Raw genomic sequence first — 21780 nt, forward strand, 5'->3', positions numbered from 1 at the left:
ATGACATGTTTAAAACTAGGAGGACACTTAAAATGCCATTTACAGATAGACCTGAGATTGTTCTGCCCACTGTTCAATCTGGAAGGACTACACTCACTTTGAAGTGGAAGCTGTGTAACCACATTAGCATGGAATCATTCCCAGCCTAGTAAGTCCTGTCCTTCTGGGGCTGTGTCACACAGCTTCTGGTGCAGAGCTGGTTTGTGTTCTGCCAGCCTGGACCACAGGCAGAAGACTTGGAAGACTTTATGTCAACATGGCCCAGTTGTGATGGTGCCCAGGAGAAACTGTTGTGCTTTCACGTCACTGTCTTCTAGGTGCAAAGCAATAGTTTCCCTGCTTTTCTCATGGCTCTTTCACAGCACTGAAAACTTAAAGATGCTTTATCTGAAACATCCACAAAGGAAATCCTGTGTCTCGGATGAACCTGACTTCCTCAATTTCCTGTTTGCTGCACAGCTGTCTGCATTGGATGGGTCGCAGGGACATTTTTTTTGGACATATTTGTCTACCTCAGTTGGAAGCCAGGCTCCTTGAGTTAGAACATAAGGGTCTATAATCTTTAAAAAAAAAAAAAAAAAAATCACAGTGAAAACAGAAAGAATGAAAAGAAAACAAACCAATAAAGAATCTATCCTGTCATAACATTTGAGGTTCTGGTATTTGCTGGCCTTGGAGTAGGTTCAAAATAAATGAAGTAAATGTGTATTTCATTAAATGCTAATATTTGGAAGATAAGAGGGAAAAAATGATGAAATGCTTCCAAGCACAGTTGTGAGGACAGTGCCTGTGTGTGTGTGTGTGTATAAACATACACACACAGACATACAACCATACAGTTGTGATTGTCTTTGATGCAGAATACCGCTATGCAGGAAGAATTACAGGGGAAGGGAAAAATGGGACTTGCTTTCCCAGGCCACTGCTCTTCATGTAAGCAGCAAGGCCCTTTGCACCTCTCACTCTCCTTCTCTTTTCAGAACTGCACTTGAATCCTTCCACAAGCATCCATTTTTCTGCAACCAAGACCCAATCCTATATAGATGCAGTCAATGAGACATGTTTAGGTGATGCATAACAAAAACCTCAGTCCTGCGCAAAGTAAGCTGTGGTACGTGCCTTACTGATAAGGCTGGTTAATCAAAATATAATCAGCATGTTCCCAGTTGACAGCATACTTGAGATCTCCTCTCCATTTTATCACAGATTTAAACTCTTGGACCCTAACCTACCTGGTTTGTAAGAACAAAACACTTGGCTGTCTTCCAGGGACACAGCATCTTCAACAGCAACAAGGCTCATGAAGTGTCCAGAATTTTTTCATTAATTAGCAGGTGCAATGCAAGGAAACTGGGATTTAAGGCTTCAAATCCTCAGCTATTTTGGAAATGGCTGGAATTTGATGTCTGTGTTTCAAACTGTGCAGCAGAGCAGGGACTGAAATTTTCATAAATGATAGACAAAGCTCAGAGCTTTCACAGTGCCGAATATAATGTATCTCTGTAGTTTATTTTCATAGATAACTCTGTCCAGAGTTTTTCACAGGGACTGTAAATAAAAAACATTTCACTGACCTCAGAGTTGTTTCCCTGCTAACCTTCACTCCTCTACTGCAACCCCATAGGTTCTAGAGTTTAAAGATTTACTTTCTAACACACACCAAAAAGAGTTTCATTTTAGTTTTTGCAGCTGAACTATTTCTGATCAAACTTACAGACAAAATCTGCCCCAGGCATAAATCTAGCATGGCAAAAGAAAGACATCAAGTGCAACAAATAGCATAAAGGGATGAAGTATTAAATATATATATATAAAATAATAGAGCAAAGATAAAAATAAAATAGAAAAGTAGGAGCAATTGAAAAACAGGAATGATGATGGAACATGTTACAACACTGTCAAACTGTGGCTTGCAAAAAAAATGAGTTGGTACCCTTGGATAAAAGCCACTGACTCACTGAGCCATTGTAACCTCCTTTAAGGTAGGCAGCACCTTCCAAGGAACTGATTAAATGCCAGGATCAAAGTTTCAGGTGGGGCTCTAAGGCACAAAGGAGACTGGTTGATGGTTGGGAAGGCTGTGGAGGTAAGAGGTTTGGAATTAAGTCCCTGATTTGTGGGCAACGTGCTAAATTGCAGCAGAAAGGATGAAATAAGTGGTACAGAGTCAGAGATTTGGTTAGGAGACAGGAGGAGTCTGGGAGTCCCATGACACAGAAGAAATGAGGGGTCCTGGTTTGTGGAGGCAGAAAAGCATGGTGGGGCTGGAGACCTTGAATGGGTCAGATGGAATGAAAGAGTAAAGGAAGGAAAGAGCAAAGGAAGGAAAAGCAAAGCAAATAAAGAGCTCAGGCTGTGGGTCCTGGCTTAGGACTACTGATGATATGAAGACAAATATTAACTCTGTGCTAGATCCTGAGCTTCATCAGAGCTGCCCCCACTTCTGCCCCCTCCAGATCTTTCCTATATTTGTGCAGCACGTAACACACCAGCCAGTGCAGATGTGCTGAATTCAGGGAGACTTTATAAGTACATCGTGTGAAATATGCATTACAAAAATCCTCTCAGCAATAGCCATCTCCAGCACAACACCCTGCCTAAGTGAGGTCTGCAAGTTATGCACAGCATCCTGTCCTTTGGCAACAAGTTGCTCAGTCCCACAAACTCTGCTCAGATAAAATTCTCCACGGTCTTCAGTGGGAATTTTCTCCTGAGTAAAGTACAGAAAAAAAAAAGGTGTCAACAGAATACACACATGGAAAAATATAGGTAATTGTAAAAATATTCAGCAGTGCTTTCTGTGAAAATTTGGCGCCACTTTCCACTGACAAAAGATTGCAGCCTTTCAAAGACTACACTCATCGAAGTATTTCCTTTTTTACTTTTACTGGGGTCTATAAATCAAATGAGCCCTCACCTTCAGAAATATTTTATGTCCATTAACTAATTTTAATGCAAAAAAAAAAGAAAATATTAGAATCCCAATTTTATAACTCCAGATAGACTGGGATTCTACCAGTTTTACATCAATATAATCGGGGCTGAATTTATCATGAAGTACAACTATTGAACCGTTCATGTGAATTACAGCTGGCCAAAAACTTATTCTAGAAGTTCATTTCTGTATTGCTATTGAAAAATAAAAACCACTATTTTTGACTAAACTCACAGATATATACACACAGGGGAAGAAAAAAAAAAAAGGCAGAAGAAAGAGAAAAACAAAAACATTTTGTCTGAAATATTTAGGTACTAAAATAAACTTTCTCTTTTTTACATGGAAAAAAATATATTCTTGGGAAACCTACTTTTAGGTAATAGGTTAACAGTTAACAGTTTCAGCTTTTATTCACCAATGTTTTCTGAAAGAAAAGAAGCATTTACATCCCATCATTAGGATTGTTTGCTAGTTTTCCCCTAATGTTAGAGCTCTCATTAGGAAAGAATATCTTGCTTCTTTTTGTTTGTTTGTTTGTTTGTTTTTTAATTGGCTATCATCAGATGAAATCTGAACTGCTTATATGTTTCAGTTTTATATTACCATTTTTTGGTAGTTATTCAACAACATGCTGCAGCAGAGGGGAGTCAGGGGTTAAAGAAACTAGTTTCATGCAAAGTGGAACTTGTACTTTATCACAGAGCTGTGTCTGGATTCCTTGGTATCTACCAATGTACAGAAGATTTCCTTTTTCTAGTTTGTTTTGGGACACAAAATTGGAGTTTCTCTCCAGAGAATATTTCTTGGTAAATGGCAGGGATCCAACCTACCCCCACTCGGGAAACAGGGGGGTTCACTGATAGGATTTCTCTTCCAAGATCCTTTTTTTTTGATTGAAATCAGAAGTGGGCTTAAAATGACTGAGTGGGAAAATGTACACACGTACATATGCATATACACTGCATGATCACATAAGTCTCATGTTTAAAGGAATCCAATCTTAAAAGAAAAAGAGAGAAAGGTGACGTATTAACATCAATACATTGCATTGGCCATGCTAGCTGATACGCTTTGCTCCAAAATTTGAGCTGGTGATCCACTGGGTGCCAATCCAGTAAATCCCTGTGCTCTGCTCTTTCAGAAACGTGGCCTCTGCAGCCTGCCCAACGCCTCCTAAAATTGATAAGAAAACTGTTTTGCTATCCACAGGACCTGATCAGGCCCAGAAAGAGAGGAAATGAGGAAAAGAGAGAGAGATCCCTTGGTGTTTGTGCCTGCTTCTCTTTCATATGGAATTAATGGTGGTTTAATGGGGTATGAAAGGATGTTTTACTGGAAACAATGAGGAACAATTGTCTAGCTCACGTTTCATTTCACAGGTCATTATTGCATTAAGAAGTAAATCGACCAAGTCCGGTAAATAACAGTCTGTGTTTTGCCCAGAGCTTCAAACCAACAATCTTAGCAGTCACCAACTAATATCTTTGTCATTTTTAACCCTTGCAGGGATCTGCTGGGGGCTAAACAATTATAGTCTTCACCCACCCCTAGCAGGTAAGCATTATTCATTTTATTTCTCATCCTTTCTTCCTGCAAAACCCACGAGGCTGGGTTTTTGCATTGTTGTTTTGTTTATTAGCCAACCTAGCCAACTGTGTGTCTGGTGGCCTTGAAAAACAACACATATTTTAGTGACTGCTGCAGGCGTCTTTAAACAGGCTGCTTCCTCTGCAAAATTAATTGTTGCAAAACGCAGTGCTTCCCCTGTAAAGCTCTGCAAGCTAACACTCAGCAGTTTGGTTGGATTACAGATATGCCTCTCAGATCTAAGGAAAATACCACAGTTTTATTCACAGGATGCAATTCACATTTCTTTTTTAATTGCATAAAGACAGGCATCTAGTGTCCTTAAAGGTAGCAGCCATCAAGCCTAGAGAGGCTGTATGATGTAGGCTGCTGTCCTCAGCTGTTGACTTAACCCAGAGCAGCTCACTTCTCCATTTTCCTCTATTTCTCCTGAAGCCTTCTGGGTTGATTTTCAGCGTTGGAAGCTTCTTCCAGAAGGTACCTGAAAAGTGTCAGGGTAGTATGTACTAGGAATAAAACCCAATTACTTACTCAGATCTGTGGGCACCACTGAAATGATAAAGAGTAAGACAGTGCATCATGAGGAAAGGCATGATGTATGAGTGACTGAGCTTTGAGGAGACATGCCTTCAGAGATCCCAGATAAGGTACTCGCCTCAGTTTTGATTTCCTGGTGCTGCAAACTCTCCTCAGTCCTAGCACACAGTTTTCCATCACACTAACCTCTACACTTTCTCTCCCTCTTTTTGTTCACCAGCAGTATTTAGAAACTCCTAATTACCAGATCTTCCCACTACAACACCCTTGTGTTTAGACCAATAAATCACTGTCAGACACCAAAGGTTCCTGCAGACCACAGAGAATCCTTACAGACCTGCAAAAATAGGGCCAGAGAAGACCTTCTGAAATTATTTGATTCATCCTTACCCCAAGGACAGGCAGAGGTCTACATGAATCACCTAAAGATGCTTATTAACCTCTATTGATAGGGATTCCACAACCCACTCAAGCAAGTTATGTCAGCTTTTCACTATCTTTTTTTATAACGTTTCTTCCCTTATCTAAAATTATGTTTGATGAAATTTCAGCCTATTATTTTGTATTCCACAGACTTGGGGAGCAACTTTTCCTCTCTGCAGTAATCTCCCATGTATTTGAAGGCCGTGCTTGAATCTCCCATCCATCTCTTCTCCTCTTGACTGAGCCACTCATCTCTTTCAGTCATTCCTCATAGCTTCTGTTTTCCAGATGCCTAATGATTCTTGTCACCCTTAACTGTCAGGCTCCTAAATTAATCTATGGGTGTTACGTGCATCAGTTACTCAGCTTTCACAAACACCAGTGGTTTATAAATCACATCTTAAGAACAAATGCCTGAAACAGTAGCCTCATTATGTCAATGATAAAAAAGCTGATGTACAGGTTGAGGACAACATTTGTATACAGAAGTGTAGAGAGGTTGATATTAAATCCATAACTAGATTCCTAAATGGAAGTGATGTGGTGTTTTGGGGGCACTGAGCTATTTTTTAATGCACAGGCAAACAAATGGGCTCTTCAAGAATTCAGTAACTCTAAAAATGGTGTCATTTTTCTACACAGGTTCTTAAATAGAGGAGTTCAGTTTGGAAATAGCAAACCTCATGTTTTATCCTCAGAGATTAAAGCTAAAAGGAGAAGCTGGGGATTCCTCATTGCAATTGTAGGCAGAAACTATTCGCTGATACCTCTTCAAAAAGGACTGCTAATCTAAGGGTCAAGGTTATTGCCTGTACTTAGGGACCTGATTTTACATTCACTTTTTCCAAATTCCATTATTCTTAATACAGATATATGTATATACTTATTTTACATTTTATGCAGCTGAACACAGGTGCATGTTTGTTTAAAAGTACACAAGAATTTTGAAAAACAAGAAGTATAAAGAGTGATACAAAATGTTAAACTCCATTTACAGCAATCAATGTGCTAGATGGATGTATTTGCCCAAAGTATTTTGGATTTCTCATGAGAAAAGCATCTGATTCTCTCCATAGGAACAAGAAGATAATGTTTGATAGGTTTATACATTTGTGCACATACATATATTTGTATATATATATATATACAAGCTTGTATGTATATATATACTATTGAACCCATGGACAATGAATGATGCCATTCATCTCATATACTAGCTTCAGAATTAATGAGATGACATCCCTGAAAAGGGAAAATTGCTACTTATTAGGGTCTGAGATATAGATGAGTTTGAGGGAAAGTATTATATAGTATTTCAAAATCAAAATGTCATATGGCCTGGTTGTTCCCAGTGCTGACCTAGATTTCTCTTTCCAGATCTCCAGTTCTGGTCTATTCCTCCATGATTTTCCAAAACTAATTTTGCAAAGCATCCCCTCCAACAGTATGCAACAAGTATTGGCTGAGGAGGGGGAGAGGTATTTTGCCTTGGCAAAGGTTTCCCCTGGGACACAGCACCACGGTGACATCCAGATGCCCTGCTGTCGCATTAAGGGGTGTAGCTGATTAACCGTTACGGGCCCGGTCGGATTCAGGGTACTGAACCAGTCGGACATTCACCAAAAACACATTAACCGTCTGGGGGTCCAGTCAGACACTCACCAAAAACACATTAACCGTCTGGGGGTCTGGTTAGATTCAGAACACTGAACTATCATGGATAACCACCCTCACCCTAGTTACACTTAATGAGAGTTATCACAATGCAATCAAGTATGGTTTATTACAGCAACAGATAATCAGGTTCTTTTGGATTGCCGGCGATAGTGACTGTCTGCAAAAGCAAGCTAGTATGCATCACAGGTGTGCAGCCTAGAAATAAACGCGTTAAAAGGATCAAAGACTCTATAGAGATTTATAAGCAAGTATTCAGATCTCACCCAAAGGCGTCCCAATGGGGGGGGAAGAGAGGCTCAGCCCATCGACTGATCCCAGGAGTCAGGAGGTCCTAAGGATGTTGTCCTCGGGATGGTATCTCCCCTGACGGTGGTATCTTCCCTAACATCCCCTCTCTCTTGGGCCAATTTATATTATTTTCTATCTTTTAAGTGGAGCTTGAGTGGCTCTAGTCAACCATATCTTAGTTATGATTGGTGTAAAGTTTTCCCGTCTCTGTTTAAAGTAATAGGCTCCGAGAAATTCAGGGCGCATGCTCAGTGAGGGGTGGTCGCACCTTGGAGGCGGGTAGCTTTTGGGATGGAGGTGTGTTTTTTTATTATCATGATATTATAATGAGCAAAAAGTACACTAGGGTACAGCATTTGTCAAAACATGACAGGTCTTTGGCTCAGGGTGGCAAAAAGTGCAGCTTTGTGCACAAGAACAATCGAGGCCCCACCTGATTACAGAGCCTAGCCGTGGTGTCTCCACTCCACTCTACGTTCCGTGCTGTTCCTTAGAGCTAGCACACCAAGTTTCCCCAGTGCGATAGCATCTAAGGTTGGGAGCCTAGGGAGTGCTCAGATAATGCAGTTATGCCCTACCCTAAAAGCCTCTTCAATGCTGTACCTTTTCCTTAAAATGTGAATGTTAGTTTTATTTTCCTAGTTACTTCAGGCATTTACACCACACCTGTGGGCCTTCATTCCCAACTGGTGGTTTCACCACCCAAAGATGTCCTTCACTCTGCAATATTCCCCTCAGTTAACAGAGCTGATCCTTTACTTCAGTAGCTTCGGCCATCTCATGCTTGATGAGCCACCATATAGTTATTACAGATACAAGATTAATTTATCTCCCCCTTGGATTATTTTAAAGCTCATTTTCCCAAGGGTATCAAAAATAACCACCAAATTTATTCTCAACTTTGGTCTTGATTTAATTAAGATCTGCTGTAGTCTTAGCCAGGGATGTATTTTCAGGAAATTTAAGTAAAAGTCACAAGTAATTTCTAATCATATTAGGTTGGATTTTTATAAAACAATAACTTGGTAAGAGCTCTTTTAATCTCCTTCATTGCCACTTTCAACACATTTTGCATGGGCCATTTATTGCAGAAAAAGCAAATTTCTATCTGTGAACAACAACAGCAACAAAAGATTCAGAAGAAAACAATAAACATTTCAGGCCAATATTGCAGCTGTTTCATTCCCTGAAAATTTACCAAACCTGCACCTGCATTCTCTTCTCAAATGTCTTTAATTACTACACTTGACTATGCATAGCAGGTATAGCTAATCATGCTCCTTAGAACATTAAATATGTATAGAAGATATAAAAGACAATTTCACACAACTTTAGCCCTAAATTATATTGGCAGCCTGTGTGTCAAAACGATATTCCTCCACAACTATTATTTGTGAATCTTAATAGCAAAAATTACCTCTTTTTTTTCTTACCTATTATCCATGACTTACATTTGTTTTGGACTGTTTGCATCAACATCTAATTTTACGTTATTTATGATGAAATCTAGCAAACTTCTACGTATTCATATATGATATTTAATCTCAGTGTTATGCAGCCTTTTTGAGTTTTCTAAAACTGCAGTTGACAAGATAAAGTGTCTAAAATCCTGACCAAGCTGCTTCAGATAAGCATCTGCATATGAAATACCTACCCTTTTTGATCTAGAAAAGTACTGGCTACCTCTAGAGAGCAAGCAAGACTAGTATAGAAATTTCACAGCTTTAGATCTGTCTAGATTGAAAACACCATACGAAAATATAGTCTGAGTTATCTGCTGGTCAGATAAAAAGATCAGTTGTTCATATCACACTAATCTTCTCAATTCTCATTAACAGATTCCCACTAAAACTGATTAAACTTTTTTTTTCCAGTACAGCACTTCTTCAGCTTTTTAAATAATAAAAAAATAGTTGGAGAATTTTTTTGTTTAAAACCAAAGTCAGAATTTAAGTATTCAGTAAAGTTCTAAAATATGCTGCAGGCATGTTTCTTAATAAAAAGTTGAATATAAAATATATTTTTTGCTGATTCTAGTTAATGCAACCATACTTTTCAACCTGCCTAAGCAGGGTGGGGTGCTTTTAGATTAAGAGTCTGGCTGTCAGGGTTTTGGAAGGATATGCATTAATTCAATGACTGACCTTGGGCAAGTCACAAATTCTGTCCTCTGCCTGGGAAACTAGTGTCAAAATATGTGCCTATCCCACAGGGGTATTACAGACCTAAATTTCACTGATTTTTCCACTGTACGTGGAGAACTTAAAGGAGGTGCCAGGTTTTACTAGTGTAAGGTAGAAAATAAATGCAGTTGTTCACAGAAAGGAAGTTGTTCATACAAGGCACATGTGCTAACAACAGCAAGAAAAAGTTGCATGATGGCTAAATCCTACAGCCTTGAATTTCCTTATCCTTCATTACATCAGAATTACTCTGATGACCAAAAGTTAATAGAACAGGGACTCTATCAGCTACAGAGTTGTAAAATAGGATATGCAAAGAAATTGCTGTCATGCAAATGTAAGGATCTTCTGTATCTGTACAGAAACCAGTATGGAAGTCTTTCAGGAAACAGAGTTATAATTAACAGTTTCACAAGATGCAGGAAGGTTTTTCTTCTGACTAAATTTGTAGCTGTGCTAAAGGGGAATAGTAAGAACAGGAAGGGCTCACTTCTGGATTTACACAAGATCACTGTGGGTTGGATCTCTCTCTCCATGAATGGGAATTTTCCAGGACGCCAACCTGCCTGCATGCTGTTTTACCCTGAAATCTGGAATCCTCACAGTCTGATCACAGAATCACAGAATGGCTGAGGTTGGAAGGGACCTCTGGAGGTCATCTGGTCCAAGCCCCTGCTCATGCAGGGAAATGTTTAATGTTTAATAGGCTTTAACGTTTCATATTCTTTTTAATATGCTTGTGCAGGGAAATATTTTAATGTGGAGATTAAGGACCCATATAGCAAGTTGCAATCTTTTAGGTTCACTTGGAAAGTCATTTTCTTCCCTCTAGCTAAGGAGAAAAACAGTTTTGTAAGTTTAGATATTGCAGACCATTTCCCTTCTGGAGACCATTTATCTTCTGCATTTCCCTTCTTACATTCCCATTTTTCCATCTATAGCACCATCTTAAACCTCTTCTATCACAGTCAATAAAAGAACAAATTGTTAAATGACTGATGCTCAATTTCTGGCTGCATGGAGCCAAAGAAATATTCACTCATTTCTGCTTTTCTTAGTCACTTCATCACTGAGTCATGTTCCTGAATCCAACAACAACTATTCAGATATTCAGATTTGCTTTTTCAGCCCAGATTGCTTTAGAAACGCCTAGAATGTGTCTGCCAGCTCTAAGAAAATGTATCTGTCTGCAGGCTCTAAACTATAACTTAAAAGATTTGGGTTCATCTCTCAGGAGTGTACAATGGTGGATATGCTACTTCCACTGAGGCTCACACCCTATGGGAGCATCATGAGCGAAACACCTTTGTGAATTGGCTGTGAAGCAAGGTGTTTCCTCAACTCTTTGCCTCCACCAGAAGCTCAGCCATCCCATACTTCTCTTGGTATGCACAGGGGCCTTGCAGAGGATGTATCAGCCCACCAGCTTCTGCCCGTAAAGTGTCATTCTCTCCTAGTTCACCAGAGATTACACTGGAGGGGTCAGAAGGGGTCAGACAAATTTTCTACCATATTCTGGTCCTCAGCTACATTTCCACCAAGGGAAGACAATGAACTTCAGTGCTACCAGGAACTGTTAGTGGGTTAGGTTATCATGAGGCACTCACAGAGTCCAATAACAGAGTCCATATAAATACTGCAGATAGCCAGCAGCAAATGGTTAGAGATTTAACTACACAGTGATGGTGGTGCAGGGCATTTAACCTGGACACAGAATTCAGCTGAGTACATTAACTGTTCACTTATCCTTCATTCCTCCTCTAGACTCATGCTTATAGCTAATTCTGCTGTACAGCTTCTGATTCTGGTATTTCCTATATCATGGTACCACTTAGTGCTCCAGGCCTGGCCCCAAGCTCTTTTGTAAGAGGTTTGGTATAAAGATGAGTTCTGGGAGAAAAACATGTTGTCATCCAAAAAGGGCAGCTCAAAGAGATTTAAATAATTACAAATTCATGTTAAACTCATTAAATTGTTTTGGGTAATTTGAAAAATGATACTGTGAAAGTTCCTCATACATGATTTAAGGGGGTTTTGTTGGAAAATATTTCATCCTAAACTTTTGCAGCATTATATCTAAAAGAAATAAAAGAACAAAAAGTAGCCTTAGATAAATAAATAATTAAGCTTTGTTTTATTCAATCACATTTTTGTTGTTGTTACTTTTTCTTCTGGCAGAAATAATAAGAACAAAAATTTGGATCTGTTCCTTCCTTTCTTTTTTTTCCTTTTCTCTTTTTTTCTGAATTCTGTGTTTTTTCCAGGAAACTAAAACTTCAGCTTTATGTGAACAAGTCCATTTCTACAGATAGCCACGATAAACAGACCTGGTCTATGACCCAAAAGGTAACACAGCAGGCAAAAGACAAGACACACAGGAATACAAATAATAATAATAATAATAATAATAATAATAATAATAATAATAATAATAATAATAAATGTCTACATGCTTAAATATATATATTACACAGCTTGCTACTGCCCATATGATATAGCCAGGACTCAGGAAGCCACGTGGTCCCTCCTTGGCCTATTGCAAAGACACATATGTGCATAAATAATATATGTATTCTCTACCTGTTGTGTCTTCAACTAAAGGCATCATATGGATTCAAGAACATTAATATCATTCTGAGTAATCCACTGTGCTGCTGTTACAGCTCTCACAGCCTCTCTCTTCTATGGAACTCTTCAGGGAAAATGTCTTACTAGATTTTGTGACCCTGAAGTACAATGAGTGTTTTGGCTTTGTTCCCCCTGGAGTAAGCAGAATATCTCAAAATGGCTGAAGACCAACAGTTTCAAGCTGACTGTGCAGACTGGAAGCTTAAGGGGAATACATACATGAATTGGGATGAAGGTGCAATTAAGTCAGAGCTGTCGAGTCTCAAATAAATTCATGTCACTACACTGTGGAAGTGGCAAAGACATTGTGTAGCTCCCTGAAAAAACTATCCCTCTTTTTATGTTTAACAAGGCTAGCAGATAACCACTGCATGACAGTGCTCTGATCAAGCTGCTAGAAGTTGCTGGAATTACTCTGGTTTAACAAGGCACCAGGTGGGGATGTGGATGAGAGGCTCAGCAGGTGGGTGCAGAGCACCCAGTTAACATCGCTACCAAACATTCATCTAGATTCAGGAAAGGCAGAACTCCTAGGGCCAAAATCTGCTCATCAGCATCATCTGGGAATAGTGCTACCACCTTCCCTGGCCTTGAAGCACTGCCACAATGAGGGGCAATCTGGCCCCACAGAAGGAAAGCATTTTCTGGTATCTACTATGGAAGTCTGCACACCAATGTGCAAAACATTCAGTGTTACGACTTTCAAGAGGGTGACAGAGCGGGGAGAGAAGGGAAGACAACGACCATGAATTCACCTCAGCATCAAGCTGTGATTTTCCAAATGTCAGCCTCAAGATGAAAGGAACCTCAGGTCAGAATGAGAAATACAGAGGAATTAAACACAAAACTGTGAAGAGAGGGGAAAAAAATCCCAATTCATATTTGGGCAGCAAGAAGAAAACACAGCAATTTTGTTACAGCCTTGGAGGCAGGCAGCATTTACCATATGCTGTCGCCTCCATTACACAAGGAGATAAACCCTGTGGAGTGCAGGTTGCACTGTCAGTGCAGTTTAGATGGTGGGGATTCCTGGCACTCATATGACTATGTCCCAGGGCATGCTAAAAATGGTGAGAATCTAAATAAAGTATAGGTTCTGTATGCAAAAGTATGTGTGCATTAATATGCACGTGCTAAATGGTAATACTGCTAGGATATTAGCACTTGCATGCAATTCATAATCAGGGCAGAAAAGGTAGAATAAAAATCAGTGTGTTTGTGTCTAGACAACATATTAATCAGCCCTCTAAGCAGCCAGTTATAGTGGGATCCTTAGAGAAAAAGCCTTTACTGGGTATACATTAGACATTTTGTTTAAAGATTAAAGTTCTTCTCATGTTTAATCAGTTTTAGAGCAGGATGGAAAACAGGATTAATTACAGTCCCTTCCATCAGTCTCCCATACCGCCGGAGTCACAAATGATGCGCCTTCTCAGCAAAATGGCCGCCGTCAGCAGCAGGCGCAAGAAATACTAATTGTAATTAAAGAGTCTATTTGGAATCACAGAGCAGAGTTTTAATCAGAAAGAGAATGGAGCCTTGCTGTGTGAACTTTCAGAAAGTGGTTCCAGAGCAGAACGGGCCCTTTTAAACCAGAAAGAGGGGTCTTTAAACTTCTGGAGTTGGTTTTCAGTTTGATTATCTCCTCAGTGGGACATGGATGAAAATCCTTGCTGTGCCAATTATTGTTATTATTTTGCACTTCCATAGCAGTTACATGGCAAGTCTTACTCAACAGTCTCAGAGAATTTTGCAAAGGGCAGGTAAGTTCTGATCTGGTCTTAAAATGAATAAATTAAACCCTAAAGGGGATAAAGATTGCCAGGTGACATGATTCTGGGAGATGGCAGAGAGGCATTGGTGGACACAGACCTGTGCAATGAGATCTCCTAGACTTCACCACTGCAATTCACTACTTCCATCCTGAAAAGGCATCACCCAGTCTGGGGCCATAACCACGGACCTCAGCTGCAGGTCTCAACGAAAGGCTGGGATGCACCCTACCTCTCATGGGTCAAGTGTATGCATGACTGTGCAAGCACTCCAGACAGCACAAGGCACTTACCAGCTTGCAAGTAGAACTGTGTCCATTCAAATTCGGACTTTGGGAAAACAGAAACAGGTGGTTCCAGGTCCAGGACACTTCCATCCAAATCCTTGAAAAGGGCCTTCCTCGAACCTTTGCAACTCTTTTCGGGGAACATGGTGTCTTCAGAGCTCTGTACACTGGCAGGCAGGAGAAGCAGTGTTATTATGAGACAGACAAAAAGAAATTATTGTGCTGTGCTGTTGTCTGCAACTTATTTACACTGAAAACAAACACTTCTGTGCATATGTAGTGGGTTTACGTGGCAAGGTTTTGGTAGCAGGGAGCCATAGGGGTGGTTTCTGTGAGAAAGATCTAGAAGCTGCCCCATGTTTGGGAAGGGCCCCATTGTTTTCCAGATCCGAGCCAATAAGCGATGTTGTTTTGCGCCTCTGTGAGAGCATATTTAAGACAGGGAAAAAACGCTGCACCACACAGCAGCCGGGAGAGTCAAGGGAGTGGGAGAACAGCCTTGCACCAAGGTCAGTGTAGAAGGAGGGGGAGAGGTGCTCCAGGCGCCGGAGCAGAAGTCCCCTGCGGCCTGTGGTGAGGACCATGGTGAAGCAGGATGTCCCCCTGCAGCCCATGGAGTACCACGGTGGAGCAGGGTTCCACGCTGCAGCCCGTGGAGGAGACCACGGTGGAGCAGGTGGCCCTGCACCGACGGAGGCTGCCGCCTGTGGAAGACCCCTGCCGGAGCAGATTCCGGGCCGGACCTGTAGCCCGTGGAGAGGAGACCACGCAGGAGCAGGTGATCTGGCAGGAGCTGCTGCCCGTAGGGGAGCCAGGTTGGAGCAGTTTTCTCCTGAGGGATGGACCCCGTGGTACGGACCCATATCTGGAGCAGTTCTGGAAGAGCTGCTGCCTGTGGGAAGCCCATGCCGGATCAGTTCATCAAGGACTGCATCCCGTGGGTGGGACCCCACAGCACAGGGGACGAGAGTGACCGAGAAGGAGCGGCAGAGAAGAAGTGCTGTAGACTGACCATAACCCCCATTCCCCGTTCCCCTGCGCCACTCGGGGGGAGGAGGTGGAAAAGGGTGGATGGGGGGGGAAGGTGCTTTTGTTTTTTTTTTTCCTTTGTTTTCTCACTTCTCTCGCTTGTTAGTTGTAGGCAATAAATCTTACTATCTCCTTATGCCGAGTCTGTTTTGCCCGTTACAATAATTATTGCGTGATTTTCTCGTCCTTATCTCAATCCTTGAGCCCTTTTCACATATTTTCTCCCCATTCCTCTTTGAGGAGGGGGAGTGAGAGAGCGGCTGTGGTGGAGCTCGGCTGCCCACTCGAGCGGAACCACGACAGCATATATGCGATGCCTTGAAATTTACTAGGTGAACTCATATGCCCATGAAAAGACAGAAAATGACAAATAAAGTAAAATGAACGAAATCTAAGCAGACTAGTCAATGTCTAGCATGTTCTGTAAAGAAATCCTGCAGCAATCTTTGTATTTTGACATATTGGTATCCAAAAAAAAAAAAAAAAAAGAGAGAGAGATAAATCTGCATCCTCTCCCACCAGATGTTGGCTGGGTTTGGACAGAGAAAATCATTTTATTTCCAGTGTAACTCCTGTCCCCAAATTTCAAGCTCCCTGAAGTTCGTTTGGGCCAGTGTGGGCTGTCATGGTCCTTGGAGCCAGCTGTTGCAGTTTGAGTACCTCTGGTTCTTTCTTGGATTTCCTGATTTGAGGAACAGCAGTGATATGACCATCAATATTCACGTGTTATTAATCTTTGACCTATGCTAGATGAAATCTATAGTTACTGAGTGACAGTGAAACATGCTGGCTGCTGCCACACAGTGACCAGGAATGCCTCTGCTGCAGTGTGCAGGGCTGATATGGGACCATGGCTCCCCAGACATTGCTCTTCACTTCCACCAGGTGATGGATTGATTTTTGTTTACAGATTGGTGTGTGCTTACATAGCATTTTGATAAAAAGCACAGGCTGCCCAGTAGTACCTGTTTGTCTTGTACTTAGCACTATGTCCTGAAAAAGAGGGAACCCTCTACAGGGCCAGAAGATTGCACCTTCCCATGACCAACTGAGTTTATGCAGGAGAAATCATGAAGTAAGGTGAAATGACTGAAAGAATGAGAGAAGGATCCAGGAGTCTTTGATGGTCTTAAAGTGAAGTGTAGGTGAAACTAAGCTCAAAACTATGTTCACTACACAGTCACGCATATCTTGTAGTACTCCCAGCCAATGAGTAGCTACTTCTCTCCTAATGATAAGTTGATATGTTCAGGTTCCAAGAACAGAATTAAATCCTAGTTTAAAACAAAAAAAAAAAAAAAAAAAAAAAAAGAGTTTCAAAGCATTAGTCCAAACCAGTACAAAGTTCTTTTTGGATGGGGTAAGAACATATCTCCACAGATTACATCTAATTCTCAAATGGATTCAAACTCAACTTTTAACATCAGTATGTTCTCAGAAGGAAATTATAAGTATAGTCATTTAAAACTGCCAGGAAAAAAAAAAAAAAAAAAAGTAATTTTTTGCTTATAACATTAGAGGTTGGCTTCCACAGAGGGAGATATCTACAGCAGGACAGGTTTGTTGGAGAGGAACTTGCCTCACCTGAGACATGTGCCTAGGAGAGTTAGGATGAATCATTTTCTAGACAAGCATCACTATTGAATACAAATCAGTTGAGTGTCCTCTTTATATTACACACCTAATCTTTTGATCACTAAAGTTTAGAGAGCAGAATAATTTGTTGGAGATCTTAAGTGCTTTAACTGGTCTTTGACTAAATGCTTAACACAGCTTAAGAGAGCTAGCCAATTGGCCATATAGCTCCTATTACAGAAATGTAGTGAGATGCAATGACTTCTACTCCAGCAAAGCCCATGGAAATACTTTTAGATTGCTACATGGATACTCTTTAATCCTGGAGAACACTTAGAATTTCTTGAGACCAAGTTGGAAGAACACACTTATTGACATTAAGAGTGCAGCAAAGTCAAATAGGCAATGATCCATATTAAGGAAAGAGAATCACATGGACCAGTGTTTCCAATCAACATTACTTGAAAGATGTGAAGAACAGGGAAAGTTCCTCTGATCCTGACAGCTAGTGCAATTCTTCAGCATCTCTCAGAAGATCCAGCATTTCAGCTGGCTAGGTCCACCAGTGGGAAAGCAAGGCACTTCATGCTCTTGCCATATTCCCTGATGTTTCTATTTCCTCTCTTGCTCTAAGGCAATGCTCACCTTCTCCTTGACAGAAGATATTCATCAAGATATCCCGTCAGGGTGCTATAGCAGAACAATGCAGCCACAGCCTGGATCCAGCACAGCAGTTGCACAGGTGGACTAAATAAATGCATGCAGATAATGCATGAGGAGCACTGAGAGATGTAATCTCCCTCAGAGGTTTACCAGAGCCCTAAGAAAACATTCTGTAATCCACATGCATTCATCACATTTGAAATCACCAGCTCTTGCAGTGGACTGCGTATTCAGCAGCTCACTAATAGCATAATATTGTGGGATGGATACAAGAGTGAAACATAATGGGAGCTGACAAGCTGGACAGGTCTCAGAAATCTACACACAAACTAACGCCCAAAGCAAAAAGCAAAAATATAGAATAAAATAAAAATTCTTGCAGAAGGCTGGAGGGGCTCTAAACATAGCAGTGTGGGACACCTCCAATTATTTTTGACTGGCAAGCGGAGTCCATGCTGGATTTCTTTATTTATTTATATTTTTTTTCCACTACTTCAAGGCTTTCCTGACATAGCCTCTATGTTGTGTTCACCCATTGTAATAAATAAATTGGCATGTGGTTTCCATTGGACGTGGTATGTTTGAACTGCTACAGCCATCAGTGACTTAAGGTTACAGATGAAGCTCTCTCCCTCCCTGCTCCATGTTTCTCCACACACAGCTGATATTCTCCCTGGGCAGGAGCAGTTCTGGCAATCATTTGACATCTTACAGCCTGCCTGGTACTGATCAACATTTCTGATTTGATCTCGCAGGCAAAAATCAAGCTCTGCTTCCCCAGCCAAAAGGACATTCCCTATCTCAGTTTTTTTTGCTGAAGGTCCTGACATTTTCTGAAGCCTGAGGCTGAGAATTCAGAGATGCTCGGGACAGAGTTTTAAGAAATAGGATATATGAACCTTGTTTTGCTATACAAACATCAGTAAGAGAAGAAATCCAAGAGGATTGGTCTGGAGATGCACCTTGATAGAATCTGAACCTCAACTCTTCAAAAATTGCCCTTAACTAACAGTTACCTTTTTTCTTTTTCTTTTTCTTTTTCTTTTTCTTTTTCTTTTTCTTTTTCTTTTTCTTTTTCTTTTTCTTTTTCTTTTTCTTCTTCTTTTTCTTCTTCTTTTTCTTTTTTTTCTTTTTCTTTTTCTTTTTCTTTTTCTTTTTCTTTTTCTTTTTCTTTTTCTTTTTCTTTTTCTTTTTCTTTTTTTCTTTTTATTCTTCTTCTTTTTTTTTATTTTGGATTTGAGTTTTTCCGTGCATATTTGTTTGATGTCTGAGCTTTTTCATTTTTTTCAGCCAGGAACAGTACAAAAGAAGACAGATACAAAGGATGGGACTGCTCTGCACCTAGACACTCAGTCTAAAATAATTGCTTAAACTTTCAATAAGATAAATTTTATAACATTATTTCATATTTTATTTTATTATTTATAATATAAAATTATATAAAACTATAATTATATTTTAATAAGATAACATGAAGATAAGACAGCTGATAGAGGTTAAAATAGTCCCATATTTGTTGATTTTTATTTATTTATTTATTTAATTTTCAGAAACCATTGAAAAAGGTTCTAAAAAAAGCGTATTACCTTGCTGGATGAAAGTAAAATTTGTCCTTCTCATTGACACGTAACATCCTCGATCTCTCCGCTGTGATAAGGGGCATGATGCCTAAATGGTCAGCATTTGACATGATGCAGACATCCCCGTCTTCACTATAGCAGCTCTTTGTAAAACCAGTAAATGTGACGTCTACCAGAGATTAAAAAAAGACCAAGAAAGAAAAAATAGTGAGAGAAAATGCAATAATTAGATAGAGAAAAGCTCCATTCTGTGACCTTTCCTATGTGAAATCGCTGCCATATATACATGAAAATCATTTTTTAAACAGACTATTTGCTTTAACCTATACTTTCATTTAGCTTTAGAATACACTGTACCTGAAGTTATATCTTAAATTAAGATTAAATTATGAAGTTATATCTTAAACTAAGACATGCACAGGAAATGAAATCAAATATAAAGTGAGAAACACAAGCATGATTGATTGATTAATTTGTTGGAATCAGTCAGAACGATTCTAAAGATGAGTTGCCATGGATGGTTTATTCACTTGCCAGATTTTAATGTAAGATGAGCTGTGGCTGGTGACACATGGTTGGCTATGGCATTGAAATCTTCTATAGCTACAAAATCCATAACTGGCAAATCTTTCTTTTGCAGTCTTTAAACATTATGATTCCTTATGACAATAAAAGTCATGACTGTTTCTGTGTAGCCGCAGTCATCGTGTTCAATGCAAATTCTACAGGAAGTGTGCTAACCCTCAAAATTGGCATCTTTATTTAGGTAGAGATAACTGCTGTTCATAGAGATGCACCAAGTGAAAAAATAATTAGTACAGAAGAGGAGGTGTGTCTGAGGTAAAATAAACAAATTGGTACATAATTGCACTGTAGTAGATAAAGAAAGTGAAAAATACCAAGTAATATGTATTTAACTGAATCCAACTGAAGAAGCGTTCAGAAGGATTTCCCTACCATGTCCATTTCCAGGTCCAACATAATGTCCATGTCCAGTTAAGTGTGAAAGTCTGAAGCTTCAGCCTTGGAAAAATGAAATTAATCAAGACAGTTACGGAATAGTCTGGCCAATATAAGTGGAAGACCAACCTTTCAGCTTCATGAGTCCCAGCACTTTTGGACAATGAACAACTTTGTGCCATGCGTTTTCTGGCCTCTGGCTGGGCATAGTGGTAAATGTAGGCCATAAAATCCCAACACGGCCTCTTCGAGGGTAGTATGGTGGTCGATCTCTGGAAGTTAGGTCAGCTGCATGAGGCTTGATCCGGTCACTGATGCAGTCAAAAGTTGAGCTTGTTGCGACAATGACAGAGTCTTTAAGTTCCAGGAATCTTTTCCCTGTGTTACACTGCTTGGCATAGAGACAATATAATACTGGCATGAGACCCACGGTGTTGTCCACCAGCACCACATTGTCTATAATGACGCTACTTCCAAGGTGGAACATCATACCATAGTCATAATTCTTGTAAGATAGAAAACCTGTGATTCTAGTGCAGGTCGGAAAACCATCTCCCCCGTAGAGATGAATTCCATGGAGATTTGAATGGGCCACATTTTCACTGCAACATTCTCCATCTAGGAAACAGTCTTGGCCCCTGATATGGAAGCCAATCCGCTCAGATCCTGCCACAACATTGCCGTAGAGGGAGACACCAATGGCAAGGTTCACCTTTATGCCAGCAACCCAGTTTAACAAGCCCTCTGGTTGCCTGCTCAGAATAACAAGGTTCCTGATGAGAGAATGGCTTTGTCCTTCCAAATCAATGCCAGGTCCAACTGTGTTGAACACCATGTTACTATGCAACACGATCCAGTTGCTCATGACTGCTTTGATACCACCTCCACAGCTACCATGAATGCTGGATGACACCACCGAAGACTGTTGGGATATGTTCCTGAATTCAATGGCAGAAAGCTGAGGAGGCCCAAAGTTCAAAAATTCAATATTTGAGAGCTGAAGGACACCTGTAATGAGATAACTATAGTGAAATAGAAGCTTCCAGAACTACCTAAGAACTGCTTAAGAATAATACCCGTTTAGACAGCATTCAGGCATATAATAGCAGGCAATATTTGTCAGTGTATTGCCAGTACTGGCTATTTGTTCATAAGTACGTAAAAAGTTATAGTAAAATACAACCAACCACAGAACAGAACCCCCAGACCTATTCCAAGGTTATTATGAAATATTATTATATTCATGTTTCATGCATGTCACACAGCCACAGTTTGCTTAGACCTGTTTCAAAGCACATGCCAATGGATACATCTGCTGTTAAACAGCTCTTCTTGGGCAGAACTGGTCTGGTTGATGAGGATAGGTAAATTGCTACTACCTTCAAACTCTCTCCCACTGGAATCCATAAAATGTCCCACCAGCATCCTCCCAGTGCAAGCCAAATCAGACTTGATCTGTATGTTCCGTGTTAGGAGTCCAACTTCTGCTGCCAAACAGATGCGTCTACCGTCTTCTGTGTCATGAAAATGGCCTGGGGAGTTTCAAGAGACAAAATGTGATAAGTGTCTATCATACGTATAAACCACTGCTTTGGGGAATATCCAGCCTGACAGCTTATGCACAGCATCTCTGCAGAATCTGCACTGACATTC

General features: G+C 40.3%; 1 protein-coding gene across 1 annotated transcript in view; it reads right to left on the minus strand.

Moving 5' to 3' along the window:
- The window catches only part of PKHD1 (PKHD1 ciliary IPT domain containing fibrocystin/polyductin), a 253965-nt gene that overhangs the window by 52170 nt on the left and 180015 nt on the right, over positions 1–21780 (minus strand). The window contains exons 55-58 of the mRNA XM_032185191.1: positions 21507–21659; positions 20257–21135; positions 19174–19336; positions 14327–14487 (exon numbers count right to left, since the gene is read on the minus strand). Coding sequence (XP_032041082.1) covers positions 14327–14487; positions 19174–19336; positions 20257–21135; positions 21507–21659 — 1356 coding nt within the window. The remainder of the gene's footprint in view (positions 1–14326; positions 14488–19173; positions 19337–20256; positions 21136–21506; positions 21660–21780) is intronic.

The sequence above is a fragment of the Aythya fuligula genome, chromosome 3, assembly GCF_009819795.1.
Source record: "Aythya fuligula isolate bAytFul2 chromosome 3, bAytFul2.pri, whole genome shotgun sequence".
Lineage (NCBI taxonomy): Eukaryota > Metazoa > Chordata > Aves > Anseriformes > Anatidae > Aythya > Aythya fuligula.